The sequence below is a fragment of the Myxine glutinosa genome, chromosome 1 (genome assembly GCF_964187855.1).
Source record: "Myxine glutinosa chromosome 1, kmMyxGlut1.1, whole genome shotgun sequence".
In the NCBI taxonomy this organism is placed as follows: Eukaryota; Metazoa; Chordata; class Myxini; order Myxiniformes; family Myxinidae; genus Myxine; species Myxine glutinosa.
Window position 1 is genome coordinate 12,760,729 of NC_136261.1, and position 22,847 is coordinate 12,783,575.

Here is a 22,847-nt window from a genome sequence, read left to right on the forward strand (position 1 = left end):
CGTACTTGATCTGGGAGTGTTACCCAGATTTTTTCCAAGGGTCTCAACATATAGAACAGGAAAATCAAAAGTTTTGCCGTAGAAGAGAGATGTACACAAGCAACCCCCCAGAGCCTATACTAATCCGGATCTTCACCAAAATTGAATCGATTCTTCCTTGTCACACACAACCTGTCCAAGTTTCGTCCAAATCCATCCATAACTGTTTGAGATGTCCCGCTATGTATAGTTTTTGGCCCATCTCCCAATGGTGAAAAATCACTTAAAATTCTAGTAACCGGATCCGAATCCAGATCTTCACCAAAATCTAATCATTTCGTCGTTGTCACATACACTACATCTCTGCCAAATTTCGTCCGAATCCGTCCTCAACTTTTTGAGATATTTTGTTCACAAACGGACAGACAGGGGTGAAACATAACCTCCATCTACCTTTGGTGGTGGAGGTAAAAGGAAAGCTGGTGCAATACTGACTACCACCCAGTGGAGCTTGTGGTCTACTTTAGCACATTATGTGCGGACAGACAGACAAACAAACAAAATGCAATACCCTTTCCTCTGGTGTGCAAGGGTAGTAACAAGTTCTTTATTTTGATGCTTTGCGAACGTTGTGATGTCCACTCGTATTACAAATAAAAACCACCGTTTAGAGGCCATTTTGATTTACAAATGAATGATCAAAATACACTCCAATAATTCGATTTGTGTATCGAAGTGAGTTCTTGCCCCAATCAGGAAGTGTAGCCACGTAACGATTGTTGTATGCACAATGAGTGGATCTTTTATTTACTATTCCACATGGGTTCATATTTCTCCAGTGCAATTCTACTCTACACAGTTACATTCCAATCTCTGACACCATTCACTTCTAAGGATGTTAGACATATCAGTTTCATTGAAGAAAACAATTTGGATCAGAGTGTAAACTTCCTTCCTAGTGTGTTGTCAGCAAGGAGTTTAATCACAGCATCCAGTCTTTTCTGAGAGGCCAAGCTGCCCATCCCATCTGCTAACACTTGCTTTCAAATGCCAAATATCTCATCATACATCTCAAGTAGTAGGAAAGGAAAGTGTGTGCCGATACTCCTTCCCATCTCCACGGAGAAGGTGGAGGAACCTCTCTGTGGGCAACGCCACAAGCACGTCAGAGTGGCAAAAAGCCAACGTGTCATCCTGACATTCTATCAGGTCAAGGCACTTTTTGCCCGTTTTATTTTATTGTAACTTGGAACATTGGCCTTTGGCTTCCTCTACCTCCCACCCCCTGTGGTAGTGGGTGCATCCCACTCTGGTAACCACCTATGCCACCTATGTGCACCTGCAGCGGCAACACCACCTCACACCCGTCATCGCTCAATCTCGTGCCTCGTGCCAGGACCTACTGGCTCGGTTCCTTCAACACGTGTCTGAGATGTCTTGAAAAATCCACTGCTCTGTCCTCGTTTACAAACACCGCAGGGACCGTTTCTCCCAGCTAATAAAAACAGGGCGAGCAAAGCCGAAATCATCACGGATGTTCCCGCCATCACGAATGAGACGTTATAGCTCCCAGTTTTATCCATGAGGAAACCTGCAAGACAGTGAGAGTCAAATACCAAACAGCACAAAATCAGAATGTATTTTCTTTCATTACATGCATGCATGTATATATATCTATATATGTACATCACTCACACTCTCTCTTTGATGTACCATAATCTTTGCAAAGTGTCGGTCTCGCCGAGGCAGCTTTCTGAGCAAGGGTTATACTGGGTGGTTTGCCATTGCCTTCCCAGCAGTAGTTAAGGCAGGAATTAATTTGTTCAGGGTGCCGGCGATAGCTCACCTCTCTTCGCGAGGGACACCATGAGGTCTTTAACATCCACCAGCTAATGTCATCAGACAGAACGCTCGTTTAAAGTCCATTCGAGGGACGGTACATACATTGATGAATCGCCCTGCCTGTGAAACACCGGGATGGCAGTTTATGTTTGGGTCGGGATTCAAACCCAGGCTCGACAGCTTAGAGGTGAGTGTGTGTACCTCTATGCCATTCTGTCAGTCCATTGCATGCAACTAACAATCTATCATTGTTCACTTCGATTTTTCAGAACTGATTTTGTACAATGGCAGGAATGCAGTCACCAGGGATGGCTGTACAGCTGGAAAGCACAATATCCAAATACTTGCTTTCGAAACAAACATGGCAAGCAGATGGTGCTTTTTACATGTTCATTTGTGTAGTTATACCAGTATGGGAGTTATTAGACATTTTCTTTTTTTTACTTTACAAGAGCGAGGCTCAGAGAAGAGCAAAGTTGAACTGACAGTGGGACAAATGGCAAAGGCATTAACAAACAGGAAAAAGGGGAAGAGAGGAGAAACAGTTAAAATAGCAAGGAGGATGGTTGGATTAGGAAAGGTTAGAAGGGGGTAATGAAGATCATGTGTCGGAATTGGGGATGACATGAGATGGCGGTGTACTGCTTGGTTGAAGTCTTGAAGGAAATAGTGACAAAATAGCCTCTGGAAGGTCTTTCCAGAGACAGAAGTGAAGAGGAGAATAAAAGGTGAGGTGTACAGACAGACTGGATTTTGGAAGTTGAACCGGGAGAAGGTTACTGGGAGAACACCATGAATTGTGGAGTTGCTGGGGAGAGACGGAGGACAGAGAACAGAGCAATATTGGAGATAGGATAGATAACAGAGAAACCATTGACCGACCTGCGGTGAGAGCAACAGACCTTCCTTGTGCTTCAGCCTCATCAAGGGAGATTCCAATAGTTTTGAGAGCTTTAGACTGCCCAGAATCCAGGAGAAACAGAAGGGAGGCTGGAGTGGCAGTCCATAGTGGAGAGCTGTACTCCATTGAGCTACAAAGGCCTTGTAGACCGAGTATCTCCCAAGAAAAGACTTGGGTCGACAGAAGATGCACAGCCTGCGACTGGCTTTGGAGGCCAACTTTGCTATGTAGTCGGTCATGGAAAAGTCATGGCTGATGGTGAGGCCTAAAATTGTAAGAGACAGAACCTCTTCCGGTGGATGACCAAGGAAACAGGTGGATGGGTTTGTTTGACGATTCTTGCGGAGCGATAAGGGGAGACCGTGAGATTTTCCAGGATTGAAGGACATGTTCCATTTATCACACGAGAGTCGAGTAATTTCCAGATCAGCAGAGAGAGAAAACACACCCATCGCCACCGCCCCTCATCCCAACACACTCAAAATGTAAAAAGTCAACAAAATAGCGGGCTCTCTGGACTAGCACAAATCTCCCTTTCGCATCAACGTTTGGCAATAAGCCTCAAGTCATTAAGAGAACAAACCATAACTCGAAAACATTCTTGTTTGAATATTGATCATGATGTAAATAAAGGTTTCCTTAAATAAAGATTATTGATCATTGTCTGATCTGTTTTTATGCAAAATCTCATTTATTCCCTTGCGGGTTGTTCCCAATTTTTGCTCTGCTTCCCCACTGTCAATTTAATCTTGCTCTTCCACAGGCTTCACACTCTTGTATAAAAATAATAAAAAGCAATGAGCACGTTCAATTAAATTAATTGAGGGTGGTGCAAGATTAACCCACACCTTTTGTTCTAAATTTTTGTTCTAAATAAGTAAATTTAAGTTATTAAGCTTAATCCTACTTTTTGTCTAAGGTGTTCCCTTACCACACGTATGCATTTAACCAATTGGAGTGGTCATGCATCAACAACACAAGGAGCATAGATGAAGGGGGTTGGGGAGTGGAGGTGTTAGTAAGGGAGGTCAGCAAGAGTAGAGCACAATGGAGAAACCATGAGGTAACAACGTGAACCATTCATGAAGGACTGGATGGACACGTACGAGAAAAACGGTCTGTACCACAGACAATACAATACAAGGGTGGAGAAATGGAAATGAGCATTCACCTTGGAATTGGGGAGGGTAACATTATTCTTTTTTCCCCTCCAAAAATTTCATCTTGATCGGATGAAGTTTTGTACTTGTCGAATTATGACGTCATAATGAAGGCACCTATGACATCATCATTAACATGTTATTCCACATGGAGAGTTCTTTACAATGAGCCACGTCTCACTTTTTTCTATGCAGCGCTTTCAGATATAGAGGTGCAAAGTTTTTCGGTTTTTCCAAGATGGCGGCCGAACACCTATCGTGAAAATTTCCTGTCAATCGGAACAACGGTTGCAGAGAAAATCATATTTATTCTGTGCGGACAAACGGACTCAAATGCAATACCCTCTCCTCTCGCGAGGGTAATAATCGATTTACTTGGAACACATTTTCTTTGTCCTTTTAATCAAAGAATCGCCTCTTTTAAACCCGTCCTGGGAGAGAAGAAGAACAAGTGGGATTTTGAGCTTAACGTCGCAGTTCCAGCGGCACCATTTTTCTTATTCTATGATGGAAGGAAACTCTTTAGAATAAAGTATGAGTTACCTTAATTTGACATAGTCATTTGTGCATTTTAAAACATGAGAGAAACTCTGGAGGCATGGAGCATAACGCAAGCAACCACAAACTATTCCATTATGGACATTTCTTGTATTCAAACTGAATTTGTATGCAGCTCTATAGCACCAAATGCACCAATCAAAATTGGTGCTTTGGACAATGGGACAATTGCAATGCAAATGGACAATGGGACAATGGACCCAAAGACGTTTATGATAAACACGTAGCTCACCCGAAAGAGGAGGACCAAGAAGACTTGTGAAGCTTTCCAGCATGAGAAGCAATCCTATTGCATTTGACACTTTATCAATGCCCACGATGTGCGGAATGAGTCCAAAAATCAGAGGACCGAGTGCTCCAGCGAAGAATCCATAAAACACGCTGATAATGAGCAGGGAGACGTATGTTGTCCCCACTGGGATAAGCGCAATGGTGATACCCGTAGCCATTGCCCACATCACGTAAATGTACAACATGTGTGCTTTGTATCGGTCGGCGAGCCAGCCACACAGCAAGCGGGACAATATGTCCGTCGTTGATGCAGCGGATAGCAGGAATGCAGCGGAGTAGCTATCGTGTCCCAGCAGTTTGGCGTGTGGGACTAAGTGAATTATGGGAATAAAGAAGCCAAAGTTGGTGAAGGAAATGGAAAGGACATACAACATAAATATTCGATCGGTCATCAGACTTAGATCAAAAAATTGTACGACCTTTTGCACAATGCTTGTTTCTTTGTCTTTCAGTTTGGACTGCATCAAATCCTCCTTCAGTGTAATAGGCCTGAGTAACGTTCCGCAAAGGCACAAGTTGAGTTCCATGCCAGCCAGGATGAGCAAGGCTCCTCGCCACCCGTACTTGTCCAGGAGGAGTTGGAAGAGTGGAGAGAAAGCAAACGAAGAGATGCCCACACCGGTGAATGCCACTCCCAGAGCGAGCGTCCTTCGGCGATTAAAATATCTCGATAATGTTGAAACGGAAGGACCGAACACTAATGCCCATCCCAAACCTGATGGAGGAAAGAGAGAAATTTCATAAATACAATTAGGTATTCTTGGTGAATACTTCTACACTTTGGCCTTTATTTAACTGCACAACGATAAGAAGAGTGTACCTGTGACAGCTCCCAAAGACAAGAACATGTGGTTGAGTTCTTGAGCAAAGCATGCACATGCAAAGCCGGCACTTGCAAGAACGCCTCCAGTGATGACAACAGGTCGGGCCCCGAAACGATTTGCTATGGCACTCGCCAAAGGGCCTGCAAAAGTAACAGAACTCGTGCGATGAAAGATTGCAGAAAAAAAAGTAAAACCTGTATTGCATTAGAAAGTAAATCAAACAATGCGTCATCATCAAAATCAAAAAACACCCAAGGCTTACTTAACAACTGGTGCATGCACAAACATGTGGATGAAATCCAGGAAACTCTTCTGGATGGTTCTCCAAAATGATCTCCGAATTCCACAAAGAAAACTCCCATGGAACGTAGAACGCCGAAGAACAGGGAGAATTGCATGAAGGTCGCACCCACGATCACCCAACCCCATCCTCCATCTGGCGGGTCCTGATGTTGCAGCATTGTAATCGAGCCGAGGCTGTGGAGATAACGTGCACTCATGTAGCAATCTGGGAGTTTCAACTGATGCAGTTCACTTGCATGTTGGGGATTGAAGTTGCATGTTGGGGAGTGAAGTTGCATGTTGGGGAGTGAAGTTGCATGTTGGGGAGTGAAGTTGCATGTTGGGGAGTGAAGTTGCATGTTGGGGAGTGAAGTTGCATGTTGGGGAGTGAAGTTGCATGTTGGGGAGTGAAGTTGCATGTTGGGGATGAAGTTGCATGTTGGGGATGAAGTTGCATGTTGGGGATGAAGTTGCATGTTGGTGGTGAAGTTGCATGTTGGGGATTGAAGTTGCATGTTGGGGATTGAAGTTGCATGTTGGGGATTGAAGTTGCATGTTGGGGATTGAAGTTGCATGTTGGGGATTGAAGTTGCATGTTGGGGATTGAAGTTGCATGTTGGGGATTGAAGTTGCATGTTGGGGATTGAAGTTGCATGTTGGGGATTGAAGTTGCATGTTGGGGATTGAAGTTGCATGTTGGGGATTGAAGTTGCATGTTGGGGATTGAAGTTGCATGTTGGGGATTGAAGTTGCATGTTGGGGATTGAAGTTGCATGTTGGGGATTGAAGTTGCATGTTGGGGATGAAGTTGCATGTTGGGGATGAAGTTGCATGTTGGGGATGAAGTTGCATGTTGGTGATGAAGTTGCATGTTGGTGATGAAGTTGCATGTTGGTGATGAAGTTGCATGTTGGTGATGAAGTTGCATGTTGGTGGTGAAGTTGCATGATGGTGGTGAAGTTGCATGTTGGGGATTGAAGTTGCATGTTGGGGATTGAAGTTGCATGTTGGGGATTGAAGTTGCATGTTGGGGATTGAAGTTGCATGTTGGGGATTGAAGTTGCATGTTGGGGATTGAAGTTGCATGTTGGGGATGAAGTTGCATGTTGGGGATGAAGTTGCATGTTGGTGGTGAAGTTGCATGTTGGGGATTGAAGTTGCATGTTGGGGAGTGAAGTTGCATGTTGGGGAGTGAAGTTGCATGTTGGGGAGTGAAGTTGCATGTTGGGGAGTGAAGTTGCATGCTGTGGAGTGAAGTTGCATGTTGGGGAGTGAAGTTGCATGTTGGGGATTGAAGTTGCATGTTGGGGATTGAAGTTGCATGTTGGGGATTGAAGTTGCATGTTGGGGATTGAAGTTGCATGTTGGGGATTGAAGTTGCATGTTGGGGATTGAAGTTGCATGTTGGGGATTGAAGTTGCATGTTGGGGATTGAAGTTGCATGTTGGGGATTGAAGTTGCATGTTGGGGATTGAAGTTGCATGTTGTGGAGTGAAGTTGCATGTTGGGGATGAAGTTGCATGTTGGGGATGAAGTTGCATGTTGGGGATGAAGTTGCATGTTGGGGATTGAAGTTGCATGTTGGTGATGAAGTTGCATGTTGGTGATGAAGTTGCATGTTGGTGATGAAGTTGCATGTTGGTGATGAAGTTGCATGTTGGTGATGAAGTTGCATGTTGGTGATGAAGTTGCATGTTGGTGATGAAGTTGCATGTTGGTGATGAAGTTGTATGTTGGTGGTGAAGTTGCATGTTGGTGATGAAGTTGTATGTTGGTGGTGAAGTTGCATGTTGGGGATTGAAGTTGCATGTTGGGGATTGAAGTTGCATGTTGGGGATTGAAGTTGCATGTTGGGGATTGAAGTTGCATGTTGGGGATTGAAGTTGCATGTTGGGGATGAAGTTGCATGTTGGTGGTGAAGTTGAATGTTGAGGATGAAGTTGCATGTTGGGGATTGAAGTTGCATGTTGGGGATTGAAGTTACATGTTGGGGATTGAAGTTGCATGTTGGGGATTGAAGTTGAATATTGAGGATGAAGTTGCATGTTGGGGATTGAAGTTGCATGATGGGGATTGAAGTTGAATGTTGAGGATGAAGTTGCATGTTGGTGATTGAAGTTGCATGTTGGGGATCGAAGTTGCATGTTGGGGAGTGAAGTTGCATGTTGTGGAGTAAAGTTGCATGTTGGGGAGTGAAGTTGCATGTTGTGGAGTGAAGTTGCATGTTGTGGAGTGAAGTTGCATGTTGGGGATTGAAGTTGCATGTTGTGAAGTGAAGTTGCATGTTGGGGATTGAAGTTGCATGTTGGGGAGTGGAGTTGCATGTTGTGGAGTGAAGTTGCATGTTGGGGGTGAAGTTGCATGTTGGGGGTGAAGTGGCATTTGGGAATGACTAAACAAAATGCACTTTGAGTCGAAGAACTGTAAATTAAAGGCCATAATCAAATATTTTAGCTCCCGTGCATGAAATGAATTCCAGCAGCATTTGCTGGTAATCTTCTTCTATCTTCTTCTTCTATCTTCTATCTATCTGTCTTCTTCTATCTATCTTCTATTCTGTATATATAAAATAAAGTTTTTGTTTGTTTGTCTGCATGCGCTAATCTCCTGAACGGTGAAAGATCGGAGGAAACCTCTGAAACAAAAAAATGTCGGGACGGGCCCCGGGAAGGTTATAGGCTAGGTGGCGGGGCTGGGCCCATTTCGCAATTAAAAGCTGAGCTGAATTATAGTAGTCAATCTTCTACGGCCGCGAGTAAAAGCTGAATTATAGTAAATGAACGAAATGCGGCCGCGGCCGGATAGGCAAACTCTGCTGCTTCGCAAGGCCGCGTTTTATTCCTTTTTTAGTACAGAAGACTAAATTCATTAAAAAAGAATCCGGGAAATGTCGGGTGCATTCAGCTAGTCTACTATATAAGAGAGCTGTTGGTCTGTCTGTGTGTGTCGCCATTTTTCTCAGAGACGGCTGAACGGATCTTCGTCAAACTTTCAGTGGTTCGTCAGTGAGTGACTGGGAGTGTTTTCGGCAAACAAAGAAACAAACAAAAAAAAAATTGGAAGAAAAAAAAAAGTTCGTTATTTTTGATTTAAAAAAAAAAACGCTCGATAGGGCCGAGGCCTTTTAAAATTAATGACACTTATATACAAGTACACATTCGCATAAATAAATACAAAACGATCACCAGACATTTGAACACAAATAAATCAACAATTCCGGAAGCGTACGAAGTTGGTGGTAAGGCTTTTTCTTCTTCCTGATCGGCAACAGAAACGTGATTAACTCAGCAATGTGATGAGCGACACATTCAGTAGCATATGTTCAACGAAAAGGTGAAATGATGATTTGACATTTGTGATGGATTCTGATTTGGATGTAATTGCTTTTACATTATATTTTCTCTTTCAAATATGTTTATTTATTTTTTTTCTCTTGAGCAACACCGGGTACTCCAGCTATAAACACTTATATACTGTTATGTCAGTGGGGTAGTGATACATAGAGTCAGGTAGATTTGCATAAATTAACATGCTCTGGACGTCGGGTAAGAACCAACACCATGTAATAAGTTTTGTTTAGCCGAATGTCGGGTTAAGTGTATCTTCGTGGTCATACAAGGATGGCTCTCGTGATTGCTAGTTGTAGGGATGATGGAATGTGACCTTGTTCGTCAAACCTCAGTAATTTATTTCCTATGTCCCTTTTGGCACCACACCATAGACACTCATGAGAAAGTGCCCATTAAACCACACTTAATAATAAAAACCAACAGGAAGCCAGGCATCAAGCACTAGGGCTAACAATCCCGCCTGGCAGGCACACATCACTCGGGCAGGTCGAGAGCCACGCCCAGAAGGGCAGTGATTGGGCGGGGATTGACCAACAGGAAGGCCGGGGGTAAGAAGGGACTCGCTGATTGGGGAAGGGAAGGCCGGAGCAAGAAGCAACTCGCTGATTGGCGAAGCATGACCAATGAGGATAGAGAGTGGGTGATAAAAAGGGACGTGCTGGGGGACATTAGAAGTCGTCTTTTTCTCTTCTTCGCTTCGCCCTCTCTGGTCTTCGCTCCGCTCTCCTCTTCTTCGCTGCTCTTCGCTTCGCTCTGCTCTCGGCCACTGGTCTGGATCACGGCAGTCAGTGTTTGTCATTCTCGCCTTGAGCCAGCGAACGATCGTGTTTGGACGACGGGCTCCAGGAAGTGATCGGACCGACCGTATTCGGAGACGCCACCGGGAGACGTGCAGAGGCAACAGGGAGAGCTGCGGCCCGGGAACTGCGGTTCTCCGTGCAGACGGGTGGACGAAGCCAGGCACGGCTGCAAGAGCGACCTGCATGCGGCCCGTTCGCCTCACGTGGGAGGCCTTCATCGAGGCCTCGTGAAGCCTGTTTCGCACCAACGCGCACGCAACATCGCCAATGCCCCGGACGATTTTTGACGCCCTGACGAGACCTCACCAGTGATCAGAGCCAAGCGTGCGCGCGCGCGCACACACACACACACTCATTTTCATTATCTTTCCCTGTGTCTGTGTATGGGTCCGTTTCGGGAGCGCTCCGTTTAAGAATTTAGTTCACCGTCGCGTTTCTTGTTATCGGCATCCGTGTTAATAAACCCTTTTGTTATTTTCCCTGTACATTTTAAATCCAGTTTCGTTTCGAGTTATTTTTTGCAGGTTGAAGATTGCCCGGCGGGATCGCTCAGGTAAGCACTTCAGCTTCCTCCCCTCCCCTTTCTTCCTCCAGCGCATATGATAAGAGCCCGCATTTCATCAACGCCTCGGAGTTAAACCTTGCTTTGGCTATTCATGATCCCTGTGGTGTTCCCCTGGGGAATTACACAACCAATGTTGTCGAGGATTGGGATTTGAACCCTCTGAGTACAAATTGTTGTCAAGAGTGTAGGATTTGAAGGAAAAATTTTCATAGTACCGTGGCGATAAATTTTTTTAATAGTCTATTGGTGTCGGGAAGGGCGCAAACAGCGCGTCGCTAAATTTTAATTTTCTTTCCTGAGGTAAAAATAAATGTGCATGCAGGAGAACTACTTCTTCACAGCGGATGGAGGGGGTGAGTGATATGGAAGAACAGGTAGGGGATGCTGAAGGCTCTGGAAGTGAGCCGGATATAGGGGAATTGGAGGGTAGTGGTGGAACTTCCCCCATCCCGAGCTCATCCTACATAATGTTATGTTTGTGGGGTGGTGATATGTACAGTCAGGTAGATTTGTGTAGGTATCATTGTCCGGATGTCGGGTAAGAACCATCACCATGTAATAAATTTTTTTTGCCAAATGTCGGAGTAAGGTGCATCTTCGTCTCCGTCACGAGGGGGCGGGGCATGTTAACTAGCTTAGGGCATAAGGATAACTTATCCCTTGTAAGTCTTACCCTATGTGATTTATCCTTTGTCCTTTTTGCCACTGCACCATAGACACGAGTGAGGAAAAGGCCCGTTAATTGCACTAAATAATAACCATAAAACCAACCGAAAGATGGTTCTGACCACGGCCATTTGGACGCACCAGGTACATAGTCACGGAAGACAGGCAGGCCGAACACACGCCCCGAGGAGCCGTGATTGGCAAGAGCGGAGCAAGAAGCAACTCGCCATTGGTGGGAGTTGACCAACGGGAAGGCCGAGGTAAGAAGGGACTTGTGATTGGCCAGGGCGGAGCAAGAAGCCACCCGCTGATTGGTGGAAGGAAGGCCGAGGAGGAAGCAGAGCACTGATTGGCAAGGACCACCGATGACGTCAGAGGCGATCAAGGAGCGGCACGCTGATTGGTGGAGAAGCGCTGATGACGTCACGACCCCGACGATAAAATAACTTGACTGACATTTTCGCTCTTGCCTTTCGCCCTTCACGCTTTGATCTTGCCCTCGACGACCTCTTGCCCTTCCTCGCCTCTTGCATCTTCCTCTGTCCCTCGACGTTCCTGCCTCTCGCTCACCCCTGGTCTTCGACACTCTTGCTGCCGCCATCCTTTGGTGTGCGAGGAGAACGGAGGCCTGACTTTGTGCGCGCGTGCCAAACGAGCGGTTTCCCACCAACACCGGGGCCGCGTCAAGACTGCGCGCTAGGGCCTGGACGATTGCTGACGAGGCACCGATTTGTGTTGAGTGCCACAATTAACCTACACACCATTATTTTCCAGTTCTTTTATTCCCCATTTGTCAGTTACAAGTCTGGTGTGAAGGATCCCACAGGAACTTGGTTTTACCGTCGCATTTTCTTGTTATCGGCATCCGTTTTAATAAATCCTTTTGTTATTTTCCTTGTACATTTCTAAACCCGGTTTTTGTGCGAGTTTATTTTCAGCAGGTTGAAGACTGCCCGGCGGGATCGCTCAGGTAAGCACTTCAGCTTCCTCCCCTTTCTTCTCCCGCATAGATAAAGTCCGCAACTGAACTGAACGCTTCGGAGTAAAAGCTCGCTATTGGCCATTCGTGATCCCTGTGGTGTGTTCAACTGAGGGAACAAGCGTTACGCCTAGGTGCCCCATCAGGGAAGTGATGTGAGTTGACAAAGTGGAAGACGCAGAAAACATGCTATAATATGATATTTCGCTCACAAGGTTCAGACATACATGGAGGCGGCCATCTTGGATTTTGACGTGGTGACCCAATTTTCAATAGGGTTCTTCCTTATGCCTAGGTACACCCACACACCAGATTAGAAGTTGGTACTTCGCTTATTTTTCAAGATATTTCACTCACAAGGTTCAGACATATATATGGTGGCGGCCATCTTGGATTTTAACGTGGCGACCCAATTTTCAAAAGGGTTCTTCCTTATGCCTAGGTACACCCACACACCAGATTAGAAGTTGGTACTTCGCTTATTTTTCAAGATATTCCGCTCACAAGGTTCAGACATACGTGGCATCAGACATACATGGCGGCGGCCATCTTGGATTTTGACGTGGGTTGCACCCACACACCAAATTCGAATGCGGTCCTTCGCTTACGCACGCACGCACGGACAACCATAGTCCCCCTTTCGCTCCGCGGTGCGACGGGGGACAATCACATGACAATAACATAGGCTATGTGGCCGCAGCCTCATGCGGGGGTGTGGGGGACCAGGAGAGTGGCGAAATTCTCTATGTAAATGTGTACTGTGTAGCGCCACCTGGTGATGGTGGCAGAGTGTTTTACAATTTCCTTTTTTCCCTGGGCAACACTGAAGTTAGAGGGTATGACAATTTCCTTTTTTTACCTGGGCAACACTGAGGTTAAAGCACCCTTTGCTTTAACCAGAGGGTAAAAAATTTTCTCGTTCTTATCCCCCCCACCGCCAAAACGGAGAAGCCTGTCAAAGCCACCCCTCCCCCCCACCCCCAAAAGATGTATATGTAGTATATCTGTCCCCTCCCTCTCCCCTCACCTCTCGCATCCGTCCCCCTTCCTCTCCCCCCACTCCCTCACCCCCCACTCCCTCACCCCTCCTGCATCCTGCTTCCTGCCTCCCCCCCATCTGGCAACGCTGCCGGTTACTCCTGCTAGTAATTAATATACGGGCAGGTACTTGAGGAAATTCCACATAATGTAAAATGAGACTTCAATAATATTATACAAATAATAGAAAAATTTATCATGGGAATTGCATATTGTCCACCTATGTGATCATCAAAGATGTTACTCAATTACATCAAACTGTGTGGGAAGGAATTAATGTACGAGAGGGTAGGATCATTCCTTTGGATGGTCATACTCTCTCACGCATTAAAATTCATTCCCTTAAACCATCCAGCCCTCCTGTCTAACATCCTAACCATGATATTCTGAAACTTGTGTTGAGGCAATATAAAGCAAGCACCTTCTCTTCCTGAAAGACTAATCATACGAGTGGGATCCTGCAGAGACTTCACGAGGCTCCCATCAGGTGTCTATATATCGTGTGAAGACCAAGAACACAACAGACTTGGTGCCTTCAGAAAGTATTCACATCCCTTGACTTTTTTCACATTTTGTTGTGTTGCAGCTTGAATTTAAAATGGATTCAATTGAGATGTATTTATTTTTGCCACTGATTTACACATAATACCCCATAATGTAAAAGTGGAATCATTTTGGAAACTTTTACAAAATAATAAAAAATGAAATACAGAAATATCTAATTTACATAACTATTCACTCCCTGAGTCAATACCCTGCATAAGTGCCTTTGGCAGAGATTACAGCTTCAAGTCTTCTTGGGTATTAGGCCGGTCATTTTACGAATATACCCACCACAAATTGCAATAGTAATGAAACTTGGCATTTTTGCTTCTTTTGACCCATGTAATAACATAGTAAAAGTCAAGGAATAACGAGGCATTGGAACACATTCATTTCGAGCAACCACTTTTTGACAGTTATGCACGAAAATAAGCTAATAAAAATGGCACAAAATAATGCACTTAATTTGTTATTTCGTTCACATTCTCAAAAGATGTCAGAAATGTAAGTGTTTAAGAGTGTAAGACAGGCCTTATGCCCTGGTTTTACAATACATTTGACATGTAAAGGTATATATATTGAGATAATTGACATTTAAGGTAGCTTTATCCCAATAAAATTGAATTTTTTCGAAAATATACATATCAATGAATTTTGAAAGCTAATATAATGGTCTATCATATTCTTATATCAAATTAGATTTTACTCTAGTCTAATTAGGTGAACAAAGCCTAATTAGGTGAATAAAATTTAATTACACGAACAATGATCTCCATAGCAACGACTTTGGACCTTAGATACGGTCGCTTTTATCTATCTATAATTCCATTAATCTCTGTGTGTATGTGTGTATGTGTGTATGTGTGTATGTTTGTCTGTGACCGCTGTTTCTCGACAACCACGGGTCCGATATACTTTAAACTTGCCAGGTATATTGCTGGGGACCCGAGGATGTGCCTTTTCAAGGTTTCATATTAATCGGACAAGTACTTACCGAGCTATGGCGATTTCTTTACCAAACACTGCAAGCCGTTCGCTTTGGACCAAACCATTGCATGTAAATAGAGGGGGGGGGGGTTCTGTGGTCGTTGCGAATGGACCAAACCATTCATGTAAATAGAGGGGGGGGGGGGGGGTTCTGTGGTCGTTACTGCCACGTGGTTTCAAAGTTTTTTTTTGTTGTTGTTTGCACGCATGTTTTTTTGCACCCACGTACGGGCACGCCCTAGGATGTTTACACACACACACCCCTACACAAATTTTTTTTTTTTTTTTTTTTTGGCAAGGAACGGGCACCCACGTACGGGCACGTCCTAGCTTATATATAGTACGGGCATGCCCTAGTATAACCAATCTCAAAAAGTGTGGTATCAAAAGATTCGGAATAGCCTATAGTGCAATCCAGCTGAGAACCAATCAGAAGCCTCAACCAGATAATCCCTGCCTCGCCTCGCCTCAACTGCCCGAACTGATGCGTCCTGTCTTTGTGTTCTGAAAAATAGATGGCCTCAACACATTCCACGGGATGGGAATGATTGCGTCTGTCACTCCTGGCCCCCGCCGGACATCAACAAGAGTGCCACGTTTATCTGTGACACTGAAGGATGTTGAAGCTGTGGGTCGGATAAACATCCGGCATCTGACATCACCTTGCGATGGTCTAGATACTCTGAGGTATGAGGTTCTGCAAGATGAGATGGAAAAGGACAGATCTACCAACCTTGACCTCCTCTGGAAGCTGTCCCCCACATTGCGCTCACCACGACCAGCATGGTCTGGCATGATGCAAGCCGTGCACACTGGTGTACATCCAGGTCAGTCTGCAATCTTTCTGCTTCCCATGATCGACATGAACAGCAGTGATCCAACTTGCATCTATTCAACATTGACATTTCTATGTGAGCACGCCAAACAGTACAACGCAAAGGTCATCATCACATTTGACCAACCACTTTGGTGGAAGGCGCTTACCATCATCGAAAGCCAACCGGAGGGCAGTGACTTGCGTAAGGTTGTAATGCGCTTGGGAGGCTTCCACACGTTGATGAGCTTCTTGGGGAGTATTGGAAATATCATGTCAGGATCTGGACTGCGCTCTGTTCTGGAACTGGTGTATGCTGAGAACACTAACGCACATGCTCTCTGGCAAGGCATATGACCGAGCTATCCGTGGTCATCTCTTGGTTGATGCAGCACTGAACACTCTCCTCGCAGAAAGGGTACTTGGTACGCTAGTGCCTGCTTGTTCACAGGCTCAGGATGATGGCCCTCAGGGCACTACAGGAGATGACGAACCAAGTGAAGACGCGATAATGCAAAGCATAGATGAGGCACAGGCAGCCATGGATCCGCATGATACCGAGGCAGGACAGGCAGCCATGGATCCGCGTGATACCGAGTCAGGGTCGCAAAGTGTGGGAGCTGGCCCAGTTGACCTGTGTGAGCTACGAAACCTGTATGATTCATTGTTGAAGGGTGAGGGTTGCACTGAAGATATCCTTTCAGCCCCGGTTCTGGACTCTGTTCGTGACATCATGAATGTTGCTCGACAATCGAAGAAGGATCTGCGTACAGCACAGCTATGGCTGCAATACATGGACATGATAGACATTCTGAGGACATTCCTGAGGTCGGAACGCACTGGTGACTGGCGTCTGCACGTGCACGCTTTGCACGACATGTTGCCCTACCTAGCAGCTGCAGGCCACAATCTGTACACAACATCTGTGTACATCTACCTGCAGCGACTGGCACAACTGTCTATTCAGCATCCGGAGGTCCACCATCAGTTCCAGAATGGATTTCACGTAGTGCGGCGTTCAGATCGGTACTGGGCCGGCTTGTCCACAGATCTTGTGATCGAGCAAGTGCTCATGAGAAGTGTGAAAACCACAGGGGGACTAACAAGGGGTCGTGGAATGAGCGAGCCGCAAAGGATCACGTGGCTGCTGTCCACCCCCATATGTGCAGAGGTCAACATGGCTTTGCAAGAGTACACATCAGTGCAGTATGGGACCAGTGACCAGCACAAAGAACAAAGCGCAGCTCGACAAGGACGGGACACAGATGACACGCACAAACTTATTCGCTACCTGTCATCAAAGGATCCCTTTGGAAACGATCCAACTCTGCAAAGCATTGACACTGGCATCACAGCTGGAGATTCGGTCAATGCTGACCAAGCAGCGTCAGTCGGCAGGAAGATCTTAGATGGAATGCTTGACAAAAAGGTTCTTGATCACACGTTCAAGAAGAAAGATCAGGTTGTGACTCTTGACACACGTTCATCATTGAAAACTGGCAGACAATCCGTTCTGATAGATCCACAACTGTTGTTCCAATGTCTGAGTACGGCAGGATCACGCTGTGATGACCTCAAAGATGTCTTCAAGTACGAACTAAGCAGTTTCCCACCAGCACTGTTTAAGACCACTGATATCCTGCTTGAGGCCGACAAGCCAGCGCTAGCCGAAGCCATTTGGAAACAACTCCCCCTTGACGTTCGCAACACAGTGCTGCCACAGAATGTGCAATATGTTCTGGATGGTGGGGCATTGCTACACAGAATTCCTTGGAATTCTGGCGAGACATATGGAGGAATCGCCAGTCACTACGTGCGATATGTTGGAGACAGGTATGGTAACGCTGTCATAGTGTTCGATGGATATCCACCAAAGATGTAGCGCACAGCAGGCGCGTTCGATCTCACAGCAGTCCCCTTGTCAACTTCACAACGGACATGGTATGTACTATGAAGAAAGATGACTTCCTTGCCAACCAAACAAATAAACAACGTTTCATCAATCTACTGAGTGATGACCTTCAACGGCGGCACAACGCTGTTCATCATGCCAGGGCAGATGCAGATGTTCTCATAGTGGAGACAGCCATTGCATGTGCAAACACCAAGGACACCGTGATAGTTGGCGACGACACCGATCTTCTTGTTCTCCTTTGCAGTCGTGCAGGGCCCACATCTCACAACCTGTTCTTCCGACCTGAGCCTAAGCTGACGTCAAGGAGGCAAGCAAGATGTTGGAATATCGAGCAAGTGCAAAAGACACTTGGACGCAATGTTTGTGACAAGCTTCTTGTTGCACATGGACTCCTGGGTTGTGATACCACGTCAAGAATTTACTCGATTGGCAAATCAACAGCCTTGAAGAAGCTGAACTCCAGTGCGTATTTCTCCGAGCTTTTGGCAAACTTCAACACTCCTGGAGCGTCAAAAGAGGATGTCATGACAGCTGGAGAGAATGCCCTGGTTTGCTTGTATAATGCCCAGCCCGGGGAAACACTGGACATGCTGAGGCTTCAACGCTTCCACCAGAAGGTTTCAACAAGCACTGTCAGAGTTGAGCCTCGTACCCTGCCCCCTACATCAGCATCTGCAAAGCAACATTGCCTACGGGTGTATGTTCAGGTTCAGCAGTGGCAAGGAGTTGCCATGGATGCCAATGGTTGGGGATGGGCTATCCGTGACGAGAGAATGGTTCCCGTGATGACCGAGATGAAGCCTGCTCCAGATTACCTTCTAGATGCCATCCACTGTGGCTGCAAAACAGACTGCAGCACCCTACGATGCAGCTGTCGCAAGTACAGCCTGGAATGCTCTTACGCATGCAGTGAATGCAAAGGACTTCACTGTTCTAATGTGACCTTGTCAGAACCAGAAAGTGATCCAGAAGAAGAATAAGCTCTTAGGTTGGTGCTTGAATCGCAGTTCATTCAATTATTAAATAAAACACATTTTTTTTTTTTCAATATTTTTTTTTTTTTTCAATATTTTTTTCAATATTATTTAACGATTTTTTTTGTATATATAGTACGATATGAACTTGTTCACATAAAGCCATTACATTGCAGGCCTCAGGGACATAAAATTGCAGGATCTCATAAGGATTTAGCACGGAAACAGTTTTTGGTCTGAAAAATTTATGCAGATTTTCGCTTAAAACCTTCTCTTAAAGATTGCAAAAATTGGAAATGTTCCAAAGCTCCGATTCTCCTTGACTTTTAGTATGTCATTCTCCACTAAATTTGACATTGAAAAATGCATGTTTCATTACTATTGCAATTTGTGGTGGGTTCGACCCCAAAATGGCGTAGATTGACTGGACTATATGTATGTATAAGATTTGCACATCTGGATTTGGGGAATTTCTCCCGTTCTTCCTTGCAGATTTGCTCAAGCTGTCAAGTTGTATGGGGAGCGTTGGTGAACAGCAATCTTCACGTCCTTCCACAGATTCTCAATAGGATTCAAGTTTGGGCTTTGGCTGAGCCACTCAATGACTTTCACGTTCTTGTTCTCAAGCCATTCCAGTGATGCTTTGGGTGTACGCTTGGGGTCATTGTCCTGTTGGAATGTAAATCTTCTCTGCAGTCTAAGATCTTTTGCACTCTGAAGCAGGTTCTCCTCAAGGATTTATCTGTATTTGGCTTCATTCATGGTTCCCTCTATCCTTACAAGTCTCCCAATCCCAAGTGCTGAAAAGCATCCCCATAGCATGATACTGCCACCACCATGCTTTATGGTAGGGATTGCATAAGTTGGGTGATGAGCTGTACTCGGTTTCCACCAGACATAGCGCTTTGGATTCAGGCAAAATAGTTCAATTTTCGTGTCATTAGACCACGATCTTTTTCCTTATGCTTTCAGACTCGTTCATGTGCCTTTTTGTAATCTCCAGGCATGCTGTCATGTGCCTTTTTTCAGGGGTGGCTTCCATCTGGCCACTCTCCCATGAAGCCTAGATTTGTGAATGGCTGCAGAAACTGCTGTCCTTCTGCAAAGTTCTCCCATCTCAGCCAAGGATCTCTATAGTTCTGTCAAAGTGCTCATTGGGTTATTGGGCATTTTCCTGACCAAGGATCTTCTTGCCCGGTCGCTCAGTTTGGTTGGATGGCCAGCTTGAGGAAGAGTCTGGGTAGATCCATATTCTTTCCATTTCCTAATGATGCAGCTCACTTTGCCCTTGGGAACTTTAAACCCTCTTTAAATTGTTTTATACCCATCCTCAGATCGAGGCCCCTTCACAATTATATCTCGGAGTTCTACGGACAGTTCCTTGGACTTCATGGTAGAGTTTCTGCTCTGACATTAACTGTCAACTGTGGGACCTTATATAGAAAGGTGTGTTTCTTTCTAAATCATGTTTAACTCCTCAGTCACATTTGCTCTACGGCTAGGATACGGCGGCCGTACCCCCCCTAAATTGACAGAAACGTGCGGCGGCCGCAGAGTTTCTGAGGTGGCCTCAGGGTGGCCCTAGGGCGTATGGCTATCTTTTACAGGCCGTAGGGGTCGCCGTGGAATTATAGCCGGAGTTATAACTTTTTTCATTTCTAGGTTGGCCGTAGCAATTTGACAAGCCGTAGCCATGACAACTGTAAGTGCTGTTATACATATGAAAAAGAACTGGTATATATACCCACTCGTTACCGTCCGTCTGGCCGCACGTTCGCCTTAGGGCCCCCCTGCGGTCGCCTTGCGGGCACCTTGAGTCTGCCTTGAAAATTATATGGCCGCCGCAGGGACGCCCTAAGGTCACCGTGCGACATCAAATCAAAGACCGTACGGCACCCCCACGTTTTCGGTCTCCACAATTTCTAAATACCCCGTGCGGCTACCCGAAAAATAAAAACACATGTGACTGCTACATTGTGTGACCGTGGAAATACTGCGGCCGCCCTATAATTGCTAGTGGCCTTAGATTTTTTAGACCCTACGGCCGCCAAGCCAAATGTGACTGAAGCATAATCAACTGAATTTGCCACAGGTGGACTCTAATCAAGTTGGAGACATCTCAAGGATGATCAAAGGAAATTGGATGCACCTGAGCTAAATTTGGAGTGTCATAGTAAAGTCAATAATTATTGACTCAAGAGATTTCAGCTTTTCATTTATTTATTTTGTAAACATTTCGATAAAAACAATTCCACTTTGACATTATGGGGTATTATGTGGAGATAGTGACAAAAAAATCTCAATATATTCCATTTTAATTCAGGCTGTAACACGACAAAATGTGAAAGAAATAAAGGGGTGTGAGTAAATACTTTATGAAGGTACTGCACAAGAGATCAGAAATTTGAATATTTTCTGGACCTGCTAAACCTTGGGAGCAACTAAGTTTCAAATGTCTCAGAAACATACTCATCCTTGGTCCCTTCGAGCAAGAATAGAGTCAAGTGGACACAGCAGTGTCACGGTGGACACCATGTGTGATATGTAGAATTTGCGAATCTCCCTTTCAAAAATTTCAATCCAACTCCCCTCTGAAATAAAACATGTTGCGGCTCCCCTTGGAATCTGACTCCCCTTTGAATCCTACACATTATGACTCCCTTTTGAATCCGATACATTATGACTCCCCTTTGAATCCTACACATTATGACCCTTTTGAATCCGATACATTATGACTCCCCTTTGAATCCTACACATTTATGACTCCCCTTCGGACCCACCACTTTGCGCGACTCCCCTTCCGACCCGCCACTTTGCGCGACTCCCCTTCCGACCCACCACTTTGCGCGACTCCCCTTCGGACCCGCCACTTTGTGCGACTCCCCTTTCTGATCCTTCTGGTTCTCTTTTTTTCTTGCTTGCTCTCGACCTCTTCCCACACCCTCTCTCCCCTACCTCTTCACCCCCCTCCCCATCTGTCTGTCTGTCTCTGTGTCTCTCTGTCTGTCTCTCTCTCTCTCTCTCTCTCTCTCTCTCTGTCTCTCTCTCTCTCTCTCGCCCCCTGCTGGTCGTTGGTGAGTTTTGCGTGGGTGTGGCATCATGGCGGCTGTGTGTGTGGAGCTGTGAGTACTGTGCTGTGCTGGTGTCTCTCCTATCCCCATTTCACTCCCTTTGTGTCCTTGTATATGTTTGTGGAGTTTCCCTGTGTTTCCCTTTCTTTGTTGAGGCGCGAGAGCGAGAGCGAGAGCGAAGCTATTTGGAGATATTGGCGGTAGGTGTTTCCCCGTTCTGGGCGGTGGTTATTGCGATAACATTGGTTTTCGTTTTTTTTTCTCTCTCTCCGTTGTTAATCCTGCATCTTGCCGGAGTATAGACGTTTCACTTTAAATCATATTTATTTTCTTTCGATTGGTTTAATTATTATTACGTTTTCCTTTTTTTCTTTTTAATCTCCTAAACCCGAGTTGTTCGGGTAAGACGGAGTTCATTTATTTTAGTCATGGCGACGACTCGTTCACAGCGAGACGCTGCGTTCGAATCGTTAACCCGTAAACATGCTCTAGTTTGTGTCCCTCCTGAAGGGATTCCGACCGAAGAGATTGTTTTGGCGGTTGGAGAGGTTATCAGAATTGAACATGTACGTGCTGCGCAACTCCCCTTAGTGATTTTCAGCAACGTTGTTAAGTACATCTGGTATGAACCAGAAGGTCGTGGTTTTCGTTGCGGATGAGCATGTGGTTCACAGTGTCGTGAGTTCCGGGTTAACCACAGAGAGAGGTCACTTTGTTATATAAATGGCCTCCCCGATGGATGTCCCTGCTAAGAAAATAAGCATCTCAAATGTTCCTCCCTTCGTGTCCGATGAAAAACTCGTGTCTGTTTTGTCTCGTTATGGTACAATTGTTTTGAGAATCTCGATGATCCCCCTCGGGTGCCACCATGAAAAAGCGAAGCACGTGATCAGCTTTCGACGGTAGCTTTACATGGTTCTTCCAGATGATGATACGAGTTTAAAGATTTCATTTAAGATTAAAATCGATGACCGTGATTATCAAATGTACGCTTCATCAGCGACCTTAACATGTTTTCTTTGTGGGGCTTTTGGGCATTTAAAGAGATTTTGTCCGAAAGCTGCTTGTTCAAAGTATGGGGAATCAGGACAAGTTGATCGAGATTGCAAAACGGTTAACAACCCACTACCTCGTGTGGTGGAGGAGGTGACACCCAATGTCTCAAATGTTTCTGCTGACACTGTGTCCTTACAGAGCGAGGAGGGTAAAGAAGATTTTGTGATCATGTCAAAAAAAAACGTAGAGCCTCCACTCCTCGTGGCTCCAATAGTGCCCCAAAGTAGTTGTACTGGATACGAGTGGTGCAGT

At 45.4% G+C, this 22,847-nt stretch overlaps 1 protein-coding gene across 1 annotated transcript in view; it reads right to left on the reverse strand.

Moving 5' to 3' along the window:
- Positions 1 to 564: 564 nt before the first annotated feature.
- The window catches only part of SLC16A13 (solute carrier family 16 member 13), a 39,890-nt gene continuing 17,607 nt past the window's right edge, over positions 565 to 22,847 (reverse strand). The window contains exons 2-5 of the mRNA XM_068103913.2: positions 5,818 to 6,032; positions 5,552 to 5,695; positions 4,673 to 5,446; positions 565 to 1,570 (exon numbers count right to left, since the gene is read on the reverse strand). Of these exons, the coding sequence (XP_067960014.2) occupies positions 1,347 to 1,570; positions 4,673 to 5,446; positions 5,552 to 5,695; positions 5,818 to 6,016 (1,341 nt within the window). The 5' untranslated portion in view covers positions 6,017 to 6,032 and the 3' untranslated portion in view covers positions 565 to 1,346. The remainder of the gene's footprint in view (positions 1,571 to 4,672; positions 5,447 to 5,551; positions 5,696 to 5,817; positions 6,033 to 22,847) is intronic.